This window comes from Phocoena sinus, chromosome X (assembly GCF_008692025.1).
Source record: "Phocoena sinus isolate mPhoSin1 chromosome X, mPhoSin1.pri, whole genome shotgun sequence".
NCBI classification, from domain to species: domain Eukaryota; kingdom Metazoa; phylum Chordata; class Mammalia; order Artiodactyla; family Phocoenidae; genus Phocoena; species Phocoena sinus.
In genome coordinates this window covers 104,848,624-104,871,317 of record NC_045784.1, presented here as the reverse complement: position 1 = coordinate 104,871,317, position 22,694 = coordinate 104,848,624, and the positions used below count along the sequence as shown (strand labels likewise).

General features: G+C 40.7%; 1 protein-coding gene across 1 annotated transcript in view; it reads right to left on the bottom strand.

Moving 5' to 3' along the window:
- The window catches only part of GRIA3 (glutamate ionotropic receptor AMPA type subunit 3), a 289,783-nt gene that overhangs the window by 88,118 nt on the left and 178,971 nt on the right, over positions 1 to 22,694 (bottom strand). Inside the window, exons 6-7 of the mRNA XM_032620571.1 lie at positions 7,963 to 8,124; positions 3,079 to 3,246 (exon numbers count right to left, since the gene is read on the bottom strand). Coding sequence (XP_032476462.1) covers positions 3,079 to 3,246; positions 7,963 to 8,124 — 330 coding nt within the window. The remainder of the gene's footprint in view (positions 1 to 3,078; positions 3,247 to 7,962; positions 8,125 to 22,694) is intronic.

Sequence of the window (22,694 nt, the reverse complement as noted above, 5' to 3'; positions counted from 1 at the left end):
TGCTTCAAAGGAAAAGAATCTGTCATTCTCCCAAGATGAGAGAATGGAATACTTTTTCATCTCTCATAGAAAAGTGACAAGCTGTTTGTTAAGCAAGTGAGAAGCGGTAATGGGCTTGTGCTGCAGAAGAGAAAATTGATGGCAAATAGTAGGGAGCATCTTTTTAAAGGGAACGGGGCTTGTTCGCCACCAGTAGGAGACCATGGAATATCTGTTGAAGGAGAAATGCTCCAATGTGACTCCCTGAAGACAAGATGAGTGTCCTACTAAATGAACGAACCTAAGCACTACTGTCAGCTTAGGCTTGCAGAGAAGGTGACGTCATGCTTCTGGCTAAAGAAAAGGTCCTTTGTTGAGATAGAAATTGCTTATCCAGTAGGATGGGTCTGACGCATACTGTGGTGCATGAAGGGTTCTTTACATTCTATTTTGGGTACTGAATTCTAGGAGAGGAGATAGGCAGGGTAGAGACACTGGCAGAGGAAATTATTAAGGAAATCCTTTGTTAGTGAAAATAGCAAAGTCTTCAGTCTCATTAAGAATTGTATATTTCTGAAGATTCAGCCTATCTGAGCATGATCTGCAAACTGGACAGTAGCCTAAGCTGATTAGAACTTTTGGTGAGCAGAAGTTGAATTGGACTACCATTCAGAGACAAGTCTATTTTTAAGGATGTGAATGTCAGTGACAGTTTCCCACCATCCCATCTGGGATCCCTTCTTTAATCCTCTCCACCCCGCACCTCAGTCTATATTAGGTGCTTCTCCTCTGGGTTCCCATAGCATTCCGTGTGGAGCTTCACCATAACATTTTAATCATCTATGTATTTCTAGCTCCCCTGCTAGATTGGGAGCACCTCAAGATGAAAGACATTTTTTTTCTGTGTTCTCAGCAACTAATCCAGAGCCTGGGGTAGAGCAGGTGTTCAATAAATGTTTACTGAACAAGTTGACAAGTTTCGATGACTTAGAATTGTGACATATTTCAGTAGACCAGGTTGAGGCTAATCTTTGCACCATCGATAGAGTAAGGATGATGATTACCCAATCTGCAAGTAGCTTTAAGGTTTTTAAAAGCATTTGTTTACATATTAGCAATTTAAATTTGAGCTCCCCTCATCTTATTTCATGTTTGCATTTTAACTTGGAGCCTGATACATAGTCCTTGGTGCTCAACAAATGTTTGTTTAATGAATGGTGTGATTATTTATTCATTAAAACAGGCCCCTTAGGAGACGCTTTCAGGTAATGATTTTGTTTGCCAGATTTCTTTGAAGGAAGAGAATGATTGACTGAGCAGCAATTATGTGCTTGTCACAATGAGGGATGCTTTTACATCATGTATCCTCACTTTTAGTTAACTTAAATAAAATGGGATTTCTTTTAATATGGTAAAAACCTTTAGTACTTCACCACCCTCTCTTGCAGTCCTCTGAAAAGTGGAGTTGCACTGATCATTTGTCACAAGGCAACATGTACTTTTGGCAGAGGCTGATACTTTCCAGCCTCTCTGAAGCCTTAGAAAGAGGCTGGCCTATGGAAAGAGGGAAAGCATCCTTTCTGTTGAGTGTTTGATCATGAGGGCCTGGGGAGGAAGGTTACTTACCTGGCTTACAGCTTGAGCTATATCAGCGAGTTAGACATGTGGAAACTTTGTGCAATAATATGATCAATCTAATGTTTTTCTTGCCAAATTCATTTCTTGTCCTTCACTCTGGCAGCCAGTTTTTATTTGGGGAAGAGAGTCATTTGTGTCATGAATGGGAAGTCAATCGAAGACGCTGGTACTTGCCCCTTGAGGTTTTGATGAAAACTCCTTTTGGTTCACTCTGAGGGAGTTTTATATTTCACTCATCATTATGTTTCACCTGACAATACAAATCTTGTAACAGCTATGAAGGTTGAATCTAATTAACTGTTCTTCAAAAATTGTGCAGTGCTACCTCCATAAAACTACACTTAGGGCATTTGTTAGGGAACTGACATAATGACATAAAAATCTGCATGATGGGAGAATGAGTCATATCTCTTTCTTGGAGAGAGACACAGTGGCTACTAACCCCTTTCTACTGAATGCTTCCAACTTGGCAAATTTAAGGCAGCAGTAAGAGAGCCAGCTACACAAAATGATGTACATTATGAGGCCATTACAGATTCCTGGTTGCTGGGTTGCGCACAGAATTATCTTATCATTGCCTATCTCTTTGTTGATTTGGATGTTCTGAACATCAGGATAATTAAAGAAGTAGAAATAAGAGAGTCTTGTACTCTCCAAGGCTTATTTTAATGCACGCAGGCGTGTGTAGCTTAAAGCAAAATATTCAGGAAAGAGCTCTTGCTTGGAAAGCTACACTGAATAGGCCATGCTACTCCTAGTGTAAATAATGGAATCTGTTCAAAGGATACTGCTCAAAGCCTTAAATGCTCTCCCACCCAGTAAATACTAAAAACAAGTGACCTATTTGACTCTCTGCCCATTGATTCCTTGTACTTTCCTTCAGGCTTTTTCTCTAGGGCATCGGGGAAATAACTCTTAAGTAGGCCTAGAATGGACTGTGTTGCTGCATTTCACCATGTAGAATAGTATAAAGGTTCTTTTTGACAAATAGAAATACTGTCACACTGGCTCAGTTCCACAGTCCATCCAGGCTAATAATTTGTCTGATGAGCCAGAGGATGCTGGTAATGTCTACCCTGAAGTTAGGAGTTTCCTAGAGAAGATCCCAGTCCCCCTAAGCAACACAATTTTCTGGAAAGTCTGAATTTTTGGAAGCCATTTACATGTTCAATCCATAACTTTCAAGGGTACTGAGTTTGATTTACTATCCCCACTTTAGTACAGAGCTAAATATTCATTTGCCCTAAATTTACCATTTCTCAAGCTTCAAGGAAGAATCTTCTAGTTTTAGATTTCTAGATTTTGGTGAATAAATATCGATGCTTATCTTTCTGTACACTTTGAACACTCTACAGACTCTGATCCTATTCCCTTTAGGTTATCTTTTCTCAAGATTGAGGTCTTACTCTTTTTGTGTCTTTATAAGGTGCCCCCAACCGAATAACCCACTGTGGTCATTACCATTTTCAGAGCTCTCTCGATATCAATTCCTTGACTCCAGGGCACAGCAGGGTTTGCTAAGCAGTCTCCAGCACTGCCTCTCCGGGACACATCCACTCGCTGCCTCCTCAGATAGCGGAAAGCTTCTGCTATGACCAGTATCGCATCGTGCGTCAATGCAGATGTGTACTGAAATGGATGTATGGAAAACAGGATATCATGACAAACGATGCCCCCAAAACTTGCCTCGTTTCTTATAATTTTCATTCATCTCCAACTCTTGTTCTATGAAGTCACCCTCTTAATTACTTGAATCAAGAGATCTCTCTGGGCACGCCCGACTTTGATCCATTCTAGAATGATGCATCTTACCTCGTGTGCACATGTTAAGATTATTAAGATCAAATGGCTCAAGGGAATCTCTCTCTTACTCTCAATACTGTGTTTCGTATTGAGTGAGTGACTGCTAAAAGGCCAGCTCCTTTATAGAGAGCAAAATATGTGGGAAGTGAAAGGGTGGCATATGTAGATTGGAGAGGAAACGGCACATCCTAAAGCAAGACTGAGTTATCGCTGTTTGTAATAGAAAATTCAGATCTGGTGTTTACTTAGGGGAAACTGGAAATAACTAAGTTAGACAGCTTGAAATTAATTTGGAGGGAAACATTAATCATTTCTGTCTGGACCACGTTTCTGGTGAACTAGGACCTCTGGCCAGCAATAAATCAGTTTTTGTTTCCTTGGGAGAGCAAAATCCAAAGCTGGTTTTTGACTGTAGAAAATTACAGTTGTTATTGAGTTTTAAATCTGATAACATTGACAATTCATAGGCAATACTTCGTGATGCTACCTTTTTCAGGCAAGAACACTTACTTTCTATTTCTTGGATATACTGTACTGATACACTGTACTAAGGATGAGGCCTGTCATTTAATACAAGGGATTTGATTTTCTGCAATTTGACATGGTGGATGCCTTTTCATTAATGAATCAACAAAGTGTGATTAAAATTAGCTGGCCCCTGTTTTGCAGGGGTGACAAATACTGGTAGAATACAGAATTCTGTTGATTTCTAAAAAAAAAAAAAAAATGAAGCAAAACGCCCTGGGGGGAATTTTCTGCCTATATAGTATGTCCCAATACAACTGTGAGTGAATGCATTGTCATCTTTACAACTATCAATTTACTTTTCTGACTTTTCTCATGTTACTTTTCTTTCAGGGCCAAGTCATCAAGTATGACTGTAACAGGGGGCATATGTTCTTTCATGAAAAAAAAAAATATCTGTGTCTGCCCGTGCTAGCACTACATAAAGCCAACATGGTGGTGATTTTTTTTTCCAGCTGACTGCATAAACTGTCAGCAATCTTAATGTAGTCCTTTCCAAGCCATGCCAAAATAGCTATTTAATTTTCTACTTTTTCAGCTTCTACGGACCAATGTGTGACCATCTAAAAAAAAAAAAGACCCCAAAGGAAATGTTCATAAAATATAGAATAAATTAAGCATCAGGATTTTAATCTCTAGACAATTTTATTTCCTAATCAAAAATATTGTACATAATTTTTTAACATGGGCTTTTTGTCTGTTTGATATAGAGACAGGTTCCATAATGACTAGTACAAGTCGAAGTAATCCGAAAGTTGTAACCACCTATTTAAGTATTTCGTTTTCTTAAGCTGTTTGAAGGGTTTTGCTTATAAGCCTGAACAATTCTTCTCAGTAAGTTCTAAGAACTTTACATTACACATATCATGAGTTACCAATGAATGATCCAGAGCTGAGATCGTCTTCCTTCTCTTTTGTACACCTCTACAACTTCTGAACAGGCATAAATGACTGTGTAGCACCCTTTTCATACTTTTACTCTTGTCCATTTTTTTGTGCCTAGCACAGTGCCTGACATTGTGTAGGTAACCCATAAAATATTGAATAAATGAGTTTTTTTCCTCTACCTATTGCCTGCTAAATCTAAGGATGGCAAAACAGCAGATAGGCAGTTGTATGAAAATATAAATTAATATAAGCTCACCTAAGTGTAGTGGGCAGATTTAGTCCATAAAGAAAAAAAGATTTGAATCATCAAAGAAATGCAAATCAAAACCCAAGTGAGGGACTTCCCAGGTGGCACAGTGGTTAAGAATCCACCTGCCAACGCAGGGGACACGGGTTCGAGCCCTGGTCCGGGAAGATCCCACATGCCGTGGAACAACTAAGCCCGTGCGCCACAACCACTGAGCCCGTGCTCTAGAGCCCGCGAGCCACAACTACTGAGCCTGGGAGCCACAACTACTGAAGCCCGCACGCCTAGAGCCCTTGCCCTGCAACAAGAGAAGCCACTGCAATGAGAAGCCTGTGCACTGCAATGAAGAGTAGCCCCCGCTCGCCGCAACTAGAGAAAGCCCGTGCGCAGCAACGAAGACCCAACGCAGCCAAAAATAAATAAATAAGATGAATAAATTTAAAAAAAACAAACAAAAAAAACCCACAATGAGATAGTACCTCACACCTGTCAAAATGGCTATTATCTGGGGCTTCCCTGGTGGCGCAGTGGTTGAGAGTCCGCCTGCCAATGCAGGGGACACGGGTTCATGCCCCGGTCTGGGAGGATCACACATGCCATGGAGCGGCTGGGCCCGTGGGCCATGGCCGCTGAGCCTGCGCATCCGGAGCCTGTGCTCCGCAACGGGAGAGGCAACAACAGTGAGAGGCCCACGTAACGGAAAAAAAAAAAAAAAAGCTATTATCAAAAAGACAAGAAACAACAAGCATTGATGAAGATGTGGAGAAAAGGGAACCCTCGTTCACTGTTGATAGGAATGTAAATTGGCACAGTCACTGTGGAAAACAATAGGGAGGTTCCTGAAAAAATTAAGAATAGAACTACCATATGATCCAGCAATTCCACTCCTGGGTATCTATCTGAAGGAAATAAAATCACTGTCTCAAAGAGATATCTGCACCCCCATGTTCATTGCAGCATTATTTACAATAGTGAACACATGGAACAAACCCGTGTTCATCAAATCATCAAATGATGAATGGATAAAGAAAGTGATATACAGCCATACATATATACGTATATAAAGTCATGTCAATTATATTTCAATAAAAATATATATGCACACACAGACACACATACAATGGAATATTATTCAGCCATAAAAAGAAATCCTGCCATTTGTGACACACAGATGGACCTTGAGGGCATTATGCTAAGTGAGGTAAGTCAGACAGAGAAAGACAAATACTGTATGATCTCACTTATACGTGGAATCCAAAAAAAAAAAAAAAACATAGAAACAGAGAACAGAATGGTGGCTGTCAGAGGTCAAGGCTGGGGAATAGGGAAAATGAATGAGAGTGGTCAAAAGGTATAATCTTCCAGTTATAAGTTCTGGGAATGTAATGTATAACATCGTGATTATAGTTAACAATCCTGCACTGTAGTTTTTGAAAGTTGCGAACAGAGTAGATCTTAAAAGTTCTCATCATAAGAAAAACTTTGTAGTGATAGATAAAACTTTGGTGGTGATAGATGTTAACTGAACTTATTGTGGTGATCATTTTGCAATACATACATACATCAAATCAGTATGTGGTATACTTAAGAGTAATACAATGTCAATCATATCTCAATAAAAAATAAAATCATCTTAAAAAAATGATTTGACTACAAAGGATTCCTCATAGGAATTGTGACCATATTTACTGAAACATATGAGGACACCTGGAAAAATCTGGCATGTGTAATGTAATCACTACAACTACAGAGGATCACTTAGCTAGTGAGTGGCTTAAATTAATACAAAAAGATGTTTAACTTATGACTTTTCTAGAACATACCAATTGCATAAAGTAAGGTCCCACTTGTATTGTGTTGATGTGACCCATTCAGGGTGGACCTGCGTAGGTGATTCAGAATGTGTCTCTTTTCTATGTCCCATTGTTCCTCCTTCTTCTATTCTTGCCAGGGAGGAAGGATATGAGGATGGGTATCTTGAAACCATGAGAAAGGAAATGTCCCCTCCCCTTTCCTTTTTTAGGGAGGGGCCTTGAGCCTTGACTCTGCTTTGATCCCTCATCTTGATCACAAGGATCCCACAGCCATGGTACATACATACTTTCACGTACATATCAGGAAGAAAGAATTTAAAGTCTGTTTCATACTTGGATCAATGCACTGAGGGAATGGGTTACTTAAAAAAAATACATTGGAAGGATCCTTTGTGTAACATGAATAACTTTCCCCCCATTTATCTGTTTTAGTTCCTGATTTTTAAATAATAGGATTTCTAGCCATAGGGGAACACATGAAAAATGTGTACTTTAAGCATGACTTTCTGCTTTCAGTGTTCTTATCTTGATTTCATGAAAATGAGCAACTTAGGTAATCTAATTATTTAAAGATACTTTTGCAGGCAGGAAAATATTTCCATTCAATATTTGTATAGGCAACATGCACTCTGTATTAGAGCCTAATTCACTTGGGTGTACTGAGATTCATGAAACATATTAACACAAAGTAATCACATAAATAATGTAAAATCTAATTTTCTGTTTCAGACTATCAATTTTCCTTACCTATTCCCACTGCCCCCACTCTTTGCCTGATTCAGGTTCTCGTAATATTGTAAATTATGAGCATATTAAAAATGAAATTCATTAAAAAATTAAGTTCACCTTCCCAAACGCTGGGTTTTAAAAGACCTCCTTCTCAATAGCTTCTTTATTTGGGAATTTAGTCTTCAAGTTCAGTAGTAGTATCTGCAGTTGTGTTTTAGCATCCTTGAAACACTTCTGAGGGACGACCACTTGATCACTGGATGGCCGTAAATATATAAAGGCCATACTGAGATGCTCTGAAAAGCTGGCCTAAGGTTTCTACATGTCGTGGAACATTACCTTTAGAGGTGCATTCTTGGCTTCAGGGAATTCCCTTTCATCCAGCCTCACCCAGCGCTGTATGAACTGCTGAACCATAGGGTTTTCGTTGTTGACAATCTGGAATCCTGTAATGTTGGCTCCCCCATGCATGACTCTTTCTAGCAAAATATCGGTAAAACCCTAGAAAGAGATTGAAAGAGAATAATGATTGTGGGAGGTCACGCATTCGTACTCACTGTATCTGTTGGTTAGAGCGCTAAGGAGGAAATGAAAGTTCCTTCTCCAGCATTCTTCTTTAGCAATCAAGGAAAACCTGGACAGATTGTTATATGTCAGTTATATCTCAATAAAAACCAAAACCACAACAAACAAACAACCCTGATATGGACTAATTCTTAGGACACTCTGGCTCTGAAACTACAGGCATGGTGGAGAAAATACACATCCTTCCATTTTAGTGCCTGTGTCTTTAGTGTAGCTGCTGCAACGACAAACATAGGTGTCAACTTCAAATGTTTTTTTTTCTTTCATTTACCTGTATTTTTAGTTTTTCTTCATTGAGTACAAATACAATGATTCATATAACTGGAAAGTGTTGAAAACGTTGACCCTAGCTAGAGGTATCAAAAACTCTTCTTCAGCTTAACATGCCGAATGCGGCAGATTGCTTCAGACTCTAATAATGAGTACTTTCAACATTTGTAATTTACAGAAATGCCAAAAAGCGAAACTGACAGCTTGGTTGTATATGATGGTGCAAACCCCGGGGTATGTCTCACGTGTGTCCCTGAATGTGTCTTGACATCTACTTCATAGCATCCACCATTTTCTTCTTTTGTCTCTTGCCAATTGCTGCTGATGCACTTGGGTCTTCAGTGGGCTTGAGCCAATTTATATTCATAAAGAAATGGGAAGAATTCTTCCTCTTTCCTTTAGATTCTCCTCCCCAACATTTACATGTAAAAATTTTCAAATATACAGAAAAGTTGAAAGAATTGTACAGTCACTTCACATTTTACAATCAATATTTTTTCTATCCATTCATCAATCCATTTCATTTTTTAGATACCTTTCAAAGTAAGTTGCAGATATTAGTATACTTCATACCAAAAGACTTCAGCACGCAGGCCATTAACTAGAGTTCAGTGTTTGCAGTTTCCATCCATCCTTCCTTCCTTCCTTTCCTTCTATCTTTCGGTAAAGTTACGTCCAGTAAAATGCACAAATCTTAAATGTACCACTCGATGAGTTGATAAATGCATACACTATATTACTCAAATCCCTACTATTTCTCTGAAGTTTTCTTTTTTTACATTCTAAGTTTTCATTGAAGTATAATAATCATATAGAAAAGGGTATACATCTTTATTTTTTTTTCTTTTTTTAGAATGATAAGGTTTTTCTTTCTTTTTTTTCTTTTTGGCTGCGTTGGGTCTTCGTTGCTGCGCGTGGGCTTTCTCTAGTTGCAGCGAGCGAGGGCTACTCTTCGTTGTGGTGCACAGGCTTCTCATTGCAGTGACTTCTCTTGTTGCAGAGCACATGCTCTATGTGCGCAGGCTCAGTAGTTGTGGCTTGCGGGCTCTAGAGCACAGGCTCAGTAGCTGTGGCGCATGGGCTTAGTTGCTCTGCGGCATGTAGGATCTTCCCGGACCAGGGCTCGAACCCGTGTCCCCAGCATTGACAGGTGGATTCTTAACCACTGCACCACCAGGGAAGTCCCAGTGCACACATCTTTAAATATAGCCTGATGAATTTTCACAACCTGAACACATGAATGTAACCAATATCCTGTACACCTCTCTCTCTAGTCACCATCCCTACAACTGCTTCTTTTAATTCTGCATTTCTTTAACATGGTCAACAAGGCAGTCGTCGAAAATATTTTAGTGAAGCAGCTTTTTCAGTTATTACTCTCAGCCCCATTCCTCTTCCTTTCGTAAGTGGGATATGAGCCAATGGAGACTGGACAAAGGGACAAATAGTTTGCATCACTGAGAACCATTCCTCCTTCCCAGTGACCCCAAAGTACTTTTTAAAATTAACATTAACTTGTTAGGATGAGTTTTCTCCTAAAGGCCTCCTTCCTGAAAGAAACTAAGACTCAGTGTTTTCTCCCATTCACTCCCCTCTGCACTGCAGTCAGCAGAGAGGCTTGCTTGTGCGTAAAGCCTAGCAGAGGCTCCAGATGGGGCTTAAGCCTAACTGTTATCCAACTCCCAACTCTCACCCCCCAAACAAATATACAAATAAAGAGCTGAGGGCAAAACTTTAACAAATGGCTTTAAGTCGTTTACTGTGCCAAACCATACTTGCCAGTTAACAAGTATTACACTAGAGCATTGAGCAGCTACCCATCTGTCTGCTGGCAGGGGTGAAGAGTGGGCTCTCTGGGGCTCTACTGTGCCCTAAAAGCCTGGCCTGCGAGGTGGAGCCCCCTTCCTTGAAAGAAAGGGGTTGAGAATGCTTCTGCCACCATGTTGGTTCCCAGGGTCAATGGCCACAGTCCGCACTAGGAAGTAGTATTTCTTGTGTCTTTTATACTTTGATAAGCATCGCACCCCTGTTTACCTCATACCTTAGCATGTTAAAATGGTAACACAGGATTAACAAAAAGGAGGGCGAGAGAAAGGATCCCAGAAATCTCACGTCTGCCTTAAGGCATAAGAGCCAGCACTTCAGTCTGGTTACTCACCATACCACTCCCTTCCAGAAACATTTTACCTCACTACCTTTTTCTTACAAGAGACACTAGAGGGGTCCAACTCAAATTTACCTCACCAGTCACCTGTGCTTACTTCCAGGAGGCTTCACTCTGCCACACAGGCCCCATGTATTCCCATTTGGCTGTCTTTCTCTCCAGTAGCATACCATACCACTGAGGACCTAGGAGTTTCTCAGTCAACCCGTGTTTTATGACAGCTGTGTCTGGGATTAAGTTCTGGCACCCCTCAGACTGGAACCAGCCTGGCTGTCCTCGTGAGATTAAATGCGTCCACGGCAGCGCAAATCAAGCCAGGGGAAGGTCACCTCAAATGGCTCTTCTGTCTAGCAAGACCTGCGTGACACCAGCTCCTACTAACTGCCCTGAAGATTTACCCGTCCACATGTGCAGAATGCCTAACACAGCCCCATGGACAAAATGGAGAGAGCAGAAGTGTGGTAGAAAAAGAAAGGAGATACTGTAATAGGCTTTTTTTGTTTTCCTTTCATTCTCGTATATTTATTTTCATGACAAAGGTTTCACCGTGCTTACAATAACTGTAACAGCAATAATTGTAAAGTGGGAATAATGCTGATGAGGAACCCCTTCTACTTTAGTAAGAAGTCTGATGAAAAGTAGTTTTTCCAATAAAATTGTACTTTTTATTTTTATTTATTATTTTAACATCTTTATTGGAGTATAATTGCTTTACAATGGTGTGTTAGTTTCTTCTTTATAACAAAGTGAGTCAGTTATACATATACACATGTTCCCATATCTCTTCCCTCTTGCATCTCCCTCCCTCCCACCCTCCCTATCCCACCCCTCTAGGTGGTCACAAAGCACCGACCTGATCTCCCCGTGCTCTGCGGCTGCTTCCCACTATCTATCTATTTTACGTTTGGTAGTGTATATATGTCCATGCCACTCTCTCACTTCATCCCAGCTTACCCTTCCCCCTCCCCGTGTCCTTAGGTCCATTTTCTATGTCTGTGTCTTTATTCCTGTCCTGCCCCTAGGTTCTTTAGAACCTTTTTTTTTTTTTTAGATTCCATATATATGTGTTAGCATATGGTATTTGTTTTTCTCTTTCTGACTCACTTCACTCTGTATGACAGACTCTAGGTCCATCCATCTCACTACAAATAACTCAATTTCGTTTCTTTTTATGGCTGAGTAATATTCCATTGTATATATGTGCCACATCTTCTTTATCCATTGATCTGTTGATGGACACTTAGGTTGCTTCCATGTCTTGACTATTGTAAATAGAACTGCAATGAACATTGTGGTACATGACTCTTTTTGAATTATGGTTTTCTCAGGGTATATGCCCAGTAGTGGGATTGCTGGGTCATATGGTAGTTCTATTTTTAGTTTTTTAAGGAACCTCCATACTGTTCTCCATAGTGGCTGTACCAATTCACATTCCCACCAGCAGTGCAAGAGGGTTCCCTTTTCTCCACACCCTCTCCAGCATTGTTTCTAGATTTTTTGATGATGGCCATTCTGGCTGGTGTGAGATGATATCTCATTGTAGTTTTGATTTGCATTTCTCTAATGATTTATGATGTTGAGCATTCTTTCATGTGTTTGTTGGCAATCTGTATATCTTCTTTGGAGAAATGTCTATTTAGGTCTTCTGCCCATTTTTGGATTGGGTTGCTTTTTTTTTTTGATATTGAGCTGCATGAGCTGCTTATAAATTTTGGAGATTAGTCCTTTGTCAGTTGCTTCATTTGCAAATACTTTCTCCCGTTCTGAGGGTTGTCTTTTCATCTTATTTATGGTTTCCTTTGCTGTGCAGAAGCTTTGAAGTTTCATTAGGTGCCATTTGTTTAGTTTTGTTTTTATTTCCATATCTCTAGGAGGTGGGTCAAAAAGGATCTTGCTGTGATTTATGTCTGCCTATAGTTCTGCCTATGTTTTGTAATAGGCTTTTATGGAGATGAAAGGAGAGATCTTGTTGCTAAAGGGCAAGAGTTGGCTGGCTCTTGGTCCTAATTCTCCCTCTGGCCTATTTGTGTACGTTTTGCTTATTTGTAATCTCTAATCAGATTCTATGGCTTGAATGTTGCCCTGGTGCCCAGCATTTAGATGCAGCAAGTCACAGTTCTCAAGGTTGAGATAATCAAGGCTGGATTCTCCCTAATCCCTCTGCAAAAACATTAATGTGACACAGCTAACCAACAATTATCAAGGACACAGAAGGGAAAAGGAGAAAAGAGGTGAATCGCAGAGAAGGGAATGCAAGGAAAACTGTCTGACTGAAAGGCAGGAGTTGGTTGACTCTTGATTGTCCTATTTCTGATACCTTTTCTTCAAAAAGAATTATCTTTTTGTATCAAATATTGCTAAATTCCATGGTTCAAGTGGCACTGACAGTCTACAAGATTGTAAAACTTAAAGCTTGATTCTTTCTACAGCCTCTTCAGAGACACTAATGCGGCAGACCTGACATCCAACAGGTAGGAGAGGAAAGGAGGAAAGAGAGAGAGAGAAGAACGATGACAGTTCAGGGAAACGTTCTGCTTACGGGCAGGTTTGGGTGGACTCTAGTCTATCTCCTCCTATCCCACCATTTTAAGGCATTACACCATCCCATAATAACCTTTGATGGATTTTTATCGTTATGACATCTATAACCCTAAAAGCAGGCCAAAGACCCCCCCCAACTTGTGTAAAGACACTAACACAACACAGGTGATGATACACCATCCAGAAAGGAAAATGGAGTAAATGAAAGAGCAGGGGGTAAGTGGTAGGAAGATGGAAGTTAGGAGAGAAGTATGGGCTACTCCTCCTCCTATCCCATTATTATTATTATTTTGGTACTAAATTTATTAAAAACAAAATTTTTTGGGCCATCCCATGCAGCATTCTGGGATCCTAGTTCCCTGACCAGGGATTGAACCCGGGCCCTTGGCAGTGGAAGCCCGGAGTCCTAACCACTGCACCACCAGGGAATTCCCAGTACTAAATTTATTTTTAAAAATAAAAATGGAGGGACTTCCCTGGTGGTCCAGTGGTTAAGACTTCGCGCTTCCACTGCAGGGTCTCGGGTTCAGTCCCTGGTCGGGGAACTAAGATTCCACATGCTGCACTATGTGGAAAGAGATATTAGAAAAGATATTTTAAAAAATCAAAATGGAGATTTAACATACCTTCCTCAATTATTGACAAAGCAAATAGAAAACAAAGACACAGAAATGGGAAGATTATAATAATACATTTTGATTTAACAGATTATCCCATAATTTTAAAGCATTTCATCCATTCATAGCCTCTGGTTAGATCTCCTCCTTAGGCTGGTGAACCACAGTCTTCAAAGTGGTAAAATTGAGGCTGAGTCTCTTAAAACCTCTCAAAAGACATTGACACAAAAGCGATGATCACCAAACATATGGATGGTATAAGGGGAGAATAAAAGGGGAGAGGTCAGTGGTAGAAAGATGGAGCTTAGGAGAGAGGAGATGGTTAAGAAGGGAGATTTTGCTGGTTCCTGGTCCACCTCCTATATCTATCCCATTGTTTTTTTATTTCTAGAGGAAGTTGCTATTTTTTTCTAGAAGAAGTTGCTAGAATCTATGATCATGTACAACCATAATTGGGAAAGTTGTAAATTGGGGCCTAAGTCTACCCATAGCTTCATTGAAATAACCAACACAACAAAGCTGACCAGCAAACACACAAGAGGTAGGCAGGAAAAAAGGAAGGGGAGTGAGATGGATTCTGGCCGAAAAGTAAGAGGTGCCAGGGTACTGGTCCTCCTTCTCTGATATCTAAATTTAAGACACTGCACTTTTCTAGAATATGTTGCTAGGTTTGTTGTTGTGCTGGTCACACCCCCTCATGTATCCCTGAAACCCATGTAAAGACACTGAAGCAGAACAAGAAAATAAACCATGCAGAGTGTATAGAAAAGGAAATAAAATGACTGTGGCAGGGAGTGTTCTGGTAGGATGATGGAAGTTAGGAGAAATGTCTTGATTCAGGGGAGAAGTTGGCTGTCTCCTGGTTCACTTTCTCTACCTTTGTGATTATTTTAAGACATCCCACTTGGCCATACCTCTTGCCAGAATTCACGGCTTGAGTTGGCTACAATAGAGACCCTGAGGTGGGAAGATGTCTGTCTAAGAACTCTGAGCAGGAACTAATGCAACAGAAATGACCTTCAACCATCTGGATGATAAAGGGGAAAACAGAAGATGAAAGACAGTTACAGAAATTTGAAGTTGGGATACAAGTTCTAGCTACGGAGCAGGAATTGGCTGGCCCTTGGTCCATGGTCACCTCTTATCTCATTAGTTTAAGGCATTGCATTTGTTCACAACTCTTGCTAGTGTTCTCTTTATGACTTGGTCACAGAAGGGCCTCAAGTTGAGAACACTGACACTGAGTCTCTCCAAAATCTCTGTAAGACACTAGCACAACCAGAATGAACGTTAAACATGTGGGTGATAAAGGGGAAAACAAAGGGAGGAAGGTCGGTGAACAGAAGTAGTGCAGTGACCAGACAGTAATACATGTGAATACAGATGGATTTTTTAATTATTATCACAAAATCCTTGTCTTTAGAAAAAGTATAAGTTTGACTACCAATCTAAATATGTGATAAGTTTACAAGTTTTTACTTTTTAACTCATATCCTTGGCTCAGAACAAAAGTAATATTTAAAGTTCTTTAAGTCTTTTTAGTTTGTTCTCATTTTTGTTTCAGGGTTTAAGTGCCTGGCGCAAGCACTTCTTCCAATAGTGACTGCTTAAAAAAGGACAGAAAACCCATATCCTTTTATTTAATACATGCATTTAAACATGTCTGACTTCAAAGGAAATTTCTGTATCTCCTCGCTGAGCTTCATCTACTATTAAAAATTATATACTTTAAAATAATATAGTTTGACCGAAGACAAAATGCATTCCAGTAGATTTCTTTGATATTTTCGTGGGAAAGGATGGCTCATTTTGTTTCAGCAGGTTGCTGTTTTATAGCAATTGCTCTATTGCTTCACTGAATCATAGCAGTTCATTTGTTGGTTAAAAATCAGTTTCTTTTTCTGGCATCTCCCGTCTAACCAAAGATATTAGAATTTCTTCATTTTCTTTTTCTTCACCTTTTTCCATGTAAAATTTTGAGTGTGTGTGTATGTTGGGGGGGCAGTAGATAATCACGATTCTCACATAGCTGGGCTCTGAGAATCAACTTTTTTAACATAAATGTTACTCGGTTATGATAAATAACATTTATGATACATAAAATACCTCAGCCAATGAATTTGTTACATTTTAAGGCTTAGAGTCTATAAAACAAATTAATTTCTTGTCTTCTTTCGGAATTTTCAACTCGAATTCACTTTTTTTTTTTTTTTTTTTTTTTTTGCGGTACGCGGGCCTCTCACTGTTGTGGCCTGAGCCTACGCGTCCATGGCTCACGGGCCCAGCTGCTCCGCGGCATGTGGGATCTTCCCGGACTGGGGCACGAACCCGTGTCCCCTGCATCGGCAGGCGGACTCTCAACCACTGCGCCACCGGGGAAGCTCCGGAAGCCCCCTTGAATTCACTTTGAATGAGACACCAATGAGTTTCCAATTAGAACCTCTCTTATACTCTAGAACCCCCTTTTCTGTCTACCAACTAAATTGACTTCCTTATTCCATGTGTGTCTTAAAAAGAATGTGCCCCAAAGCAAAGTTGTTATATTCCCTTAAAATCTCTTCCTCTTCCTGTATTCCTTCTTTCAATTAATGGCACTTTAAGCCTATTGGGTCACTGGGTATGGGGCCCAAGCACCTGTCTTTTTTTTTTTTTTTAAATAAATTCAACAGGTGACTTTGAAGCACAAGTGGGTTTGAGGACCACCAGCCTAGTTTATCGTCCTGGCTTCCTAGGTGGTGCTCCAACTTCCAGTTCTTTACCTTTCCAGTTTATTTTTTGCATAATAAATTTATCTTCCTAAAATATCTGTTAGAGCATAATACTCCTTTCCTCAAATCACTGCAATGATTCCCTACTTTCTACAGACATACTGACAGCTGAATATCTTGACTTGACCTTCAAGGATTTCCATTATCTGTTATCTTTTGTTCTCTTGGCCCTATCCACACCTTTTCCTTCAAGAGACCTCATGCTCTAGCCACATCGCTCCCCTTTAAACCTTGGTACCTTTGTTCTGTAAGGGCCCTCACTTCATCACTTATAGCTCTGGGTGTCTACTGAAATTTCATTCTTCAAGGGCCATTTCAATTAGTCAAATAATGACTAAGAAACATCTATGTTAAATTTGTCTCTGTATTCTCTACCAGCTAGTAATAAGGCCAATTGTGTCCCCCTTTTGCCAGTTATTACATAGGCTCTTGCACATTGTTGGTTGCTTATGGGCTCTTGTCCTCCTTCATTGTCGCATGCCTTCCCGTGCTTTCCATGTAATACGTTTATGTGTAAACTCTACACTATTATTGCTAAGTGACTCCGAGGTTCCAAATCCCCTGCTGTACTGAGTGGAATTTCTGTTGAGCCCGTTTTATTATTTCATAGGGATTTTAATAACTAGAAGTGATGATCAGATACTCAATGATTTTTGTGTGTTTAGATTAGATATCAAATTCTAGTGCTCCTTGCATTTCACCAATTTGGTTTGCTTGAAATTGTGTTTTGTTTGTTTTGTTTTTTGCTCACTGCCACGATGGTCTCCTTTCCTTTGGTTGGTCCAGTAAACTGTATGCAGAGGGAGAGATTAAAGGAGATGAGAGAAGGCAGAGAAAGGTTGGAGGCGATCCTAGTGCTCACAGATAGGGCGAGTTGAAACTCTACTTCCTCACTTTCTATGTTCTAAGTATCTGTACACTTGACTATTTGCCTCTGTGCAACAATGGCAACATTTGTTGGAAATATGAATATAATCTCCGGAAGTTATTCCTCTGAGAAGGAAACTGCTCATTTAGATTTGTAAGCTCTGCTATAGTTCATCAATTGCATTGCTTCTCAGTCACATCACATCTGTTTGAGCCAGTGACTGTTGCCCACATCTGAACCCAGCAGTATAAAACCAACCATGACCTCTGTGCCTAATGCAAGGCCTTGTAAGCTACCTTTGATCAATTCTCCAAGGCCATCTTTTACACAGACACTAATTACACAACTGGCATCCGAAGAGAGATTGTCCTTGATTTGAGAATAGCCAGACAACTCAGTCTTCCAAGGATCCAGATGACTTTGGTATCATCCTGTCTCCCTTGATTCATACATATAGTACCGCAATTCAGTTTCCTTCTGGTAAGATAATTGAGGTTTGGAAATAGATATATTCAAGGCTTACTTTTAGAGCACTTATTTTTAAAATATTATGTGGCGATTTCCTTCGTATAATATTATTGTTAGGGTACATTTTGTACAGAGAGGAAAACAGAGACAAGATGAGTTGGGTGACTTTCATTGAGTTGATGGTAGATTATGGGTGAGAAATGAGAAAGGTGGCTTGCCTATATGGAAGATAAAAGCAGTAGAATGAGGGGTGGAAGGCTGCCAAGGAGGAGTATCTGTCTCAATTTGGATGAAGGCTGGCTCTGCCTTTAGTGCCGTCTCAATTGTTCATCTGGGTGATGCTTTGATGGGGAAATGCACGGTAATTGTGGTGACTCAAGTTATCAGATTGCTAATGAGAGACACAAGTCTTTTTCTAGAAGCAGATCCATCCTCCTGGGAGGATGTAATGCCTAGACTTAAAGATTACACCATATAAATTAGCACTCGATTACAGGTTGCTTGTATTGTTCACTCACTGTTTTATTCTCTAATCCAATTAACAAACATACTTCGAAACCTTCTAAGTGCTATCTGTTGGTACAGTGGCGAGCCATATCCAACTTGGTCCCTAACCTCACAACACTTTAGTCCAGTGGGAGTTATCTGTATGAATATACAAATAATTACAAGTTGACATAAATGCTGTTAGTGGGAAAAATAGGCACTGATCTCTTTTTTATTAACAGTTATATTGAGGTATAATTTAAATACCATAAGATCCATCCATTTGACACTGATTTTTTTTTTAAAGCAAAAATCAGATCATGTCTCTCCCCTGCTTGAAATTCTTCAGTGGCTTTCTGATGGGACCTTGGTACGTGTTGTTCCCTATGCATTACATGAACTTTCCCTGATTCTTCATAGAATTAGACCTTTCTCACCATTCCGATCATTGTTTCAAAGTCACCTTCTCTGAAAGCCCTTCTCTGGCCATACTATGCAGAGTTTTGACTCCCCACCCTCTGTCTTCTTTCTCTTCATTCCCAGCACAGGTCCCAGCACCTGTTCTACCTCCATGCCAGTGATCCTGAGTTGTGCCAGTTTGGTCTGTTCAGTATGTTTATACGGTTCTTAAAGAGACCACCTTCCGTCTTCCTTGTAGTAGAGTGAACAAGGTATTGGGCATATACGTGGTATATAGAAAAACGAACTTGTTATAAAAATCTTTAGAGTAATACTAACCGAAGTATGTGTGGACTGGTGCTGGTCTGCTGTTTGTTACCAGTCAGAGATGATAGAAGGAGAGAAACTGAATATAAGCCTTTAGTTTATAAGCAAGTTGACAGAGTAATATGGCTGTTGAATCTAATACTAAAAAATCTTGGGCTTGTATTTTATATGTCTTGTTTTGTTTATTTCATGTTTTTTAGTAATTTATTATTGCGCTTTTATTGTGTGAATATTTTGGGGAAAATCTGGCCCTTCTTCACAGATAATTTGAGAAGCACTGTTTTAGCAGATATGATGTGGGAGGGGCCCGGGGGAGAAAACAGAATTTTTTCAATGCATCTTGCTAGAACATTGAGTAGGAAGTGATCTTTCCTTGTTAATTTCAGGTGGGGTGTGTGTGTGGGGGAGGCAGGGATGGTTGACTATAATGGAGGCATTTTTGGAGAGGGGGAACGAGAGTCTCAAAGTTGGCTACTTTAAGCTGACAATCGCCTGTGTCTTTCTAAATGCATGGTAGGGCGTTGGACCCCTGCCCAGTCCCCACTCCTCATTCCCTTGATACTCTGCTGTATCCTATCTTCATTTGGAGAAGAAAGTGAATCCTGAACCACCAGAGAAGCTGTGTACCCAGGGGAGGTGACTGGGCTCCTGGCATTGGGGACCAGGGGGGATTTTTGCCTTCAAGCTCACCTACTTTGCCTGTAAGGCTGGGCTTCAGCCCAGTGAGCTCTGTGTTTACATGCTATCTGCTGAGGTGTCAGTGATCACAACACGTGACTTTGAGCATTTGAATTTTTATTTAGAACATTAAAAATGGAAGTACAAAGAAAGGGAAAGAGTAGAGAACAGAACAAGAAGACCTGGGAGGGGAAGGGAGCAGAAGGGAACAGTTGTTATTGTCAAGCAAAACAGCATGATTCAATCTCATTCAAACTTGTTTTCTCTTTAAACAAAGTGGGCCCCTCTGTTTCAGGTACATCCCTAGATCTGGGAAGCTGCAGAGTTCACTTCTCCAAGCTCCAGTTACTCCTGGGTGCTTCTTTGGAGTTCTATTTTTTGACTAATGCTTTTGTTTTAGTAAAATTTTAGAAAAATTAGATATAATCTAGTACTCCCCGTCATTATTTTCTGGCATACTAATCATATGAATGGGGCAGATGGTGAGGGAAGGAGAGAAGAGAGAGCAAGAGAAAGAAGAGGGATGAGGGAGCAGGGGAGAGGAGAGTGTGTGTGTGTGTGTGTGTGTGTGTGTGTGTGTGTGTGTGTGTGTGAGGGAGAGAGAGAGACAGGATGAATATGAATGTAGCAGGGGAGAAGACAGTGATGGAGATGTAACTGGTGCCTGCTAAGATACGTTTCATATTGGCCCGTTGGACGCGTTTCAAACCCAGATTCACAAAGCTGTCCTTGTTTTTTTTAAGTCTTTTTCTCTCTGATTACTTCACCGTCATAAATTTATAGTTTATACGTCATTCATATACATTTATGTCTTTGCAAATGTTCTTATGTGACCTTTGCGGGGCTGGCCTTCTGTCTCACTGAGATGCTTGAGTGGGTAAAATGAGAAGAGCGAGATGCTCTTGGTAAAGTGTCCGACCAACCTGAACTGGAAACCTAGCTTGGCAATGGATTAGCTGTGAGACTTCAGACAAGTCATGTATTTTTTCTGAGCCTGTTTCCTGATCTCTAAAAAGCTTGGGGGAAATGGGTGGGTAGGAAGTCTCTCCTCACTGGAGACATTAAAGGAAAAGCCTAAAGAGAACAGCTAGCACAGCAGGGAGGAGTCTCAGATAGTCAGCGCTCTTCCCCCTTTGTCTCTTGGCACAATGGCTAACTTGATCACCGGTCCTACGGCCCTCTCCCGCTGGCAGCTGACATTACCTAACTTCCACTTGTAGGGTCCACAACTGTCCCCGACCCTGGGACCAGTCTCAGCCTAGGCAAGGAAACCGTCGGGTCTTCTAAGGCAGAGGTTAACTGGCGCAGCACTGAATGAGTCCTACCGTGGCTTACAGTTTCCCCAGGGCGCTTCAAATGCTTGGAGAGTTTTGGTTTATTTGGGGGGCTGGGTACTGAACATCTGTTGTTGAGTCATCTCAACCCGGATCCAGTTTGTTCTGTGTCAACTGTTAAATGGCTTTGATTGATCTTTTAGAGCTGCAGCTCTGTTTAGAATGTAGCTAAGGGCACTCAACACCTTGCTTGGCTTTTGCCCCCCTGGACTGATTTGAAGTCTGCTCTATGACAATACCCCAAGGCTAACAGGGCTCTGCTTGTGCTTCGCCACTTATGTCCTCTATATTCACCCAGCTGCTGCGCCTACACTCTCACTCCTGGCCTTCCCTGGTCCAAACTGACCCTCCACGAGGGAAGAAATGTAGAGCTGGAAGTCACCTTGGAGTGTTTTTCAAATTTTAGCCTCTAATATACCACCTTTACAGGGTTTTTTTGCCGCATGGGTGGATCATCTGAACTAGTCTTTACCTCATATATTTTCTTTACATCGACTAAGCTTTTTAATCTAAATATCTAATTTAGCTTCATAGAATTGACGGGAGAGTTATCTTTTTTGAATACACATTTAATATAAATTCAAAACTAATCAGTCTAAGAAATTTTGCCATATACTACCTCAAATCATCTCATGTACAAATAGCACACTTTGGGAAACCCTGATCTGGTCTATCTCTTCATTTTACAGATTAAGAAACAGGTTTAGAGAGGTTTGGTTTGTCACAGGCTAGTTAGATCAATTCTTGGGATTCGAACCTATCTCCTAGCTCCTGGTCTAGTGCTTTTTTTCTTTATTATGCCTAGGGTTAGTCTAGGGTTCGGCACACTATTAATATTTTTGTTTTGTTTTGTTTTGTTTTTTGCGGTCCGCGGGCCTCTCACTGTTGTGGCCTCTCCCATTGCGGAGCACAGGCTCTGGACGCGCAGGCTCAGCGGCCATGGCTCACGGGCCTAGCCGCTCCGCGGCATGTGGGATCTTCCCGGACCGGGGCACGAACCCGTGTCCCCTGCATCGGCAGGCGGACTCTCAACCACTGCGCCCCCAGGGAAGCCCAGTGCACACTGTTATTGACATATATGAAACAAATCACAACACAACATGCCTGGGAATGCAGTGGAAAGGATCCTGATCCAGGACCTTACCATGAAAGAGAGAGAGGCTGCTTGACTCACAAATTGTATACCTGCTGGTTACCTCTGGTACTAAAGTAGAGACACATTACCACCCTAGGGAGAGTTCTGGAAGAGGAAATAACAATCAATTGTGGAACAACCCCTAAAAAGAAATGACACCACTGACTGATACAGAATTTGTAAGAGACTTACTAACTCTTTGATTATTGGCATGTCCACTTCTGACCTGACCAGATCACATCTCTGGCCTGTGCTCCCGATGAAATCTTTTGTTTCTTCCAGGGGTTTCAACAAGTTAGAACTTTCTGCAGCTTGTTGTCCATTCTGAAATGTACACCTTGACCTATGAAAGGTCTTTGTTGAAACATTTACAGAATATCCAGGTCTTGTCACTTTAGGATTGCTACCAGGGAAGGTCCATGTAAAGGCAC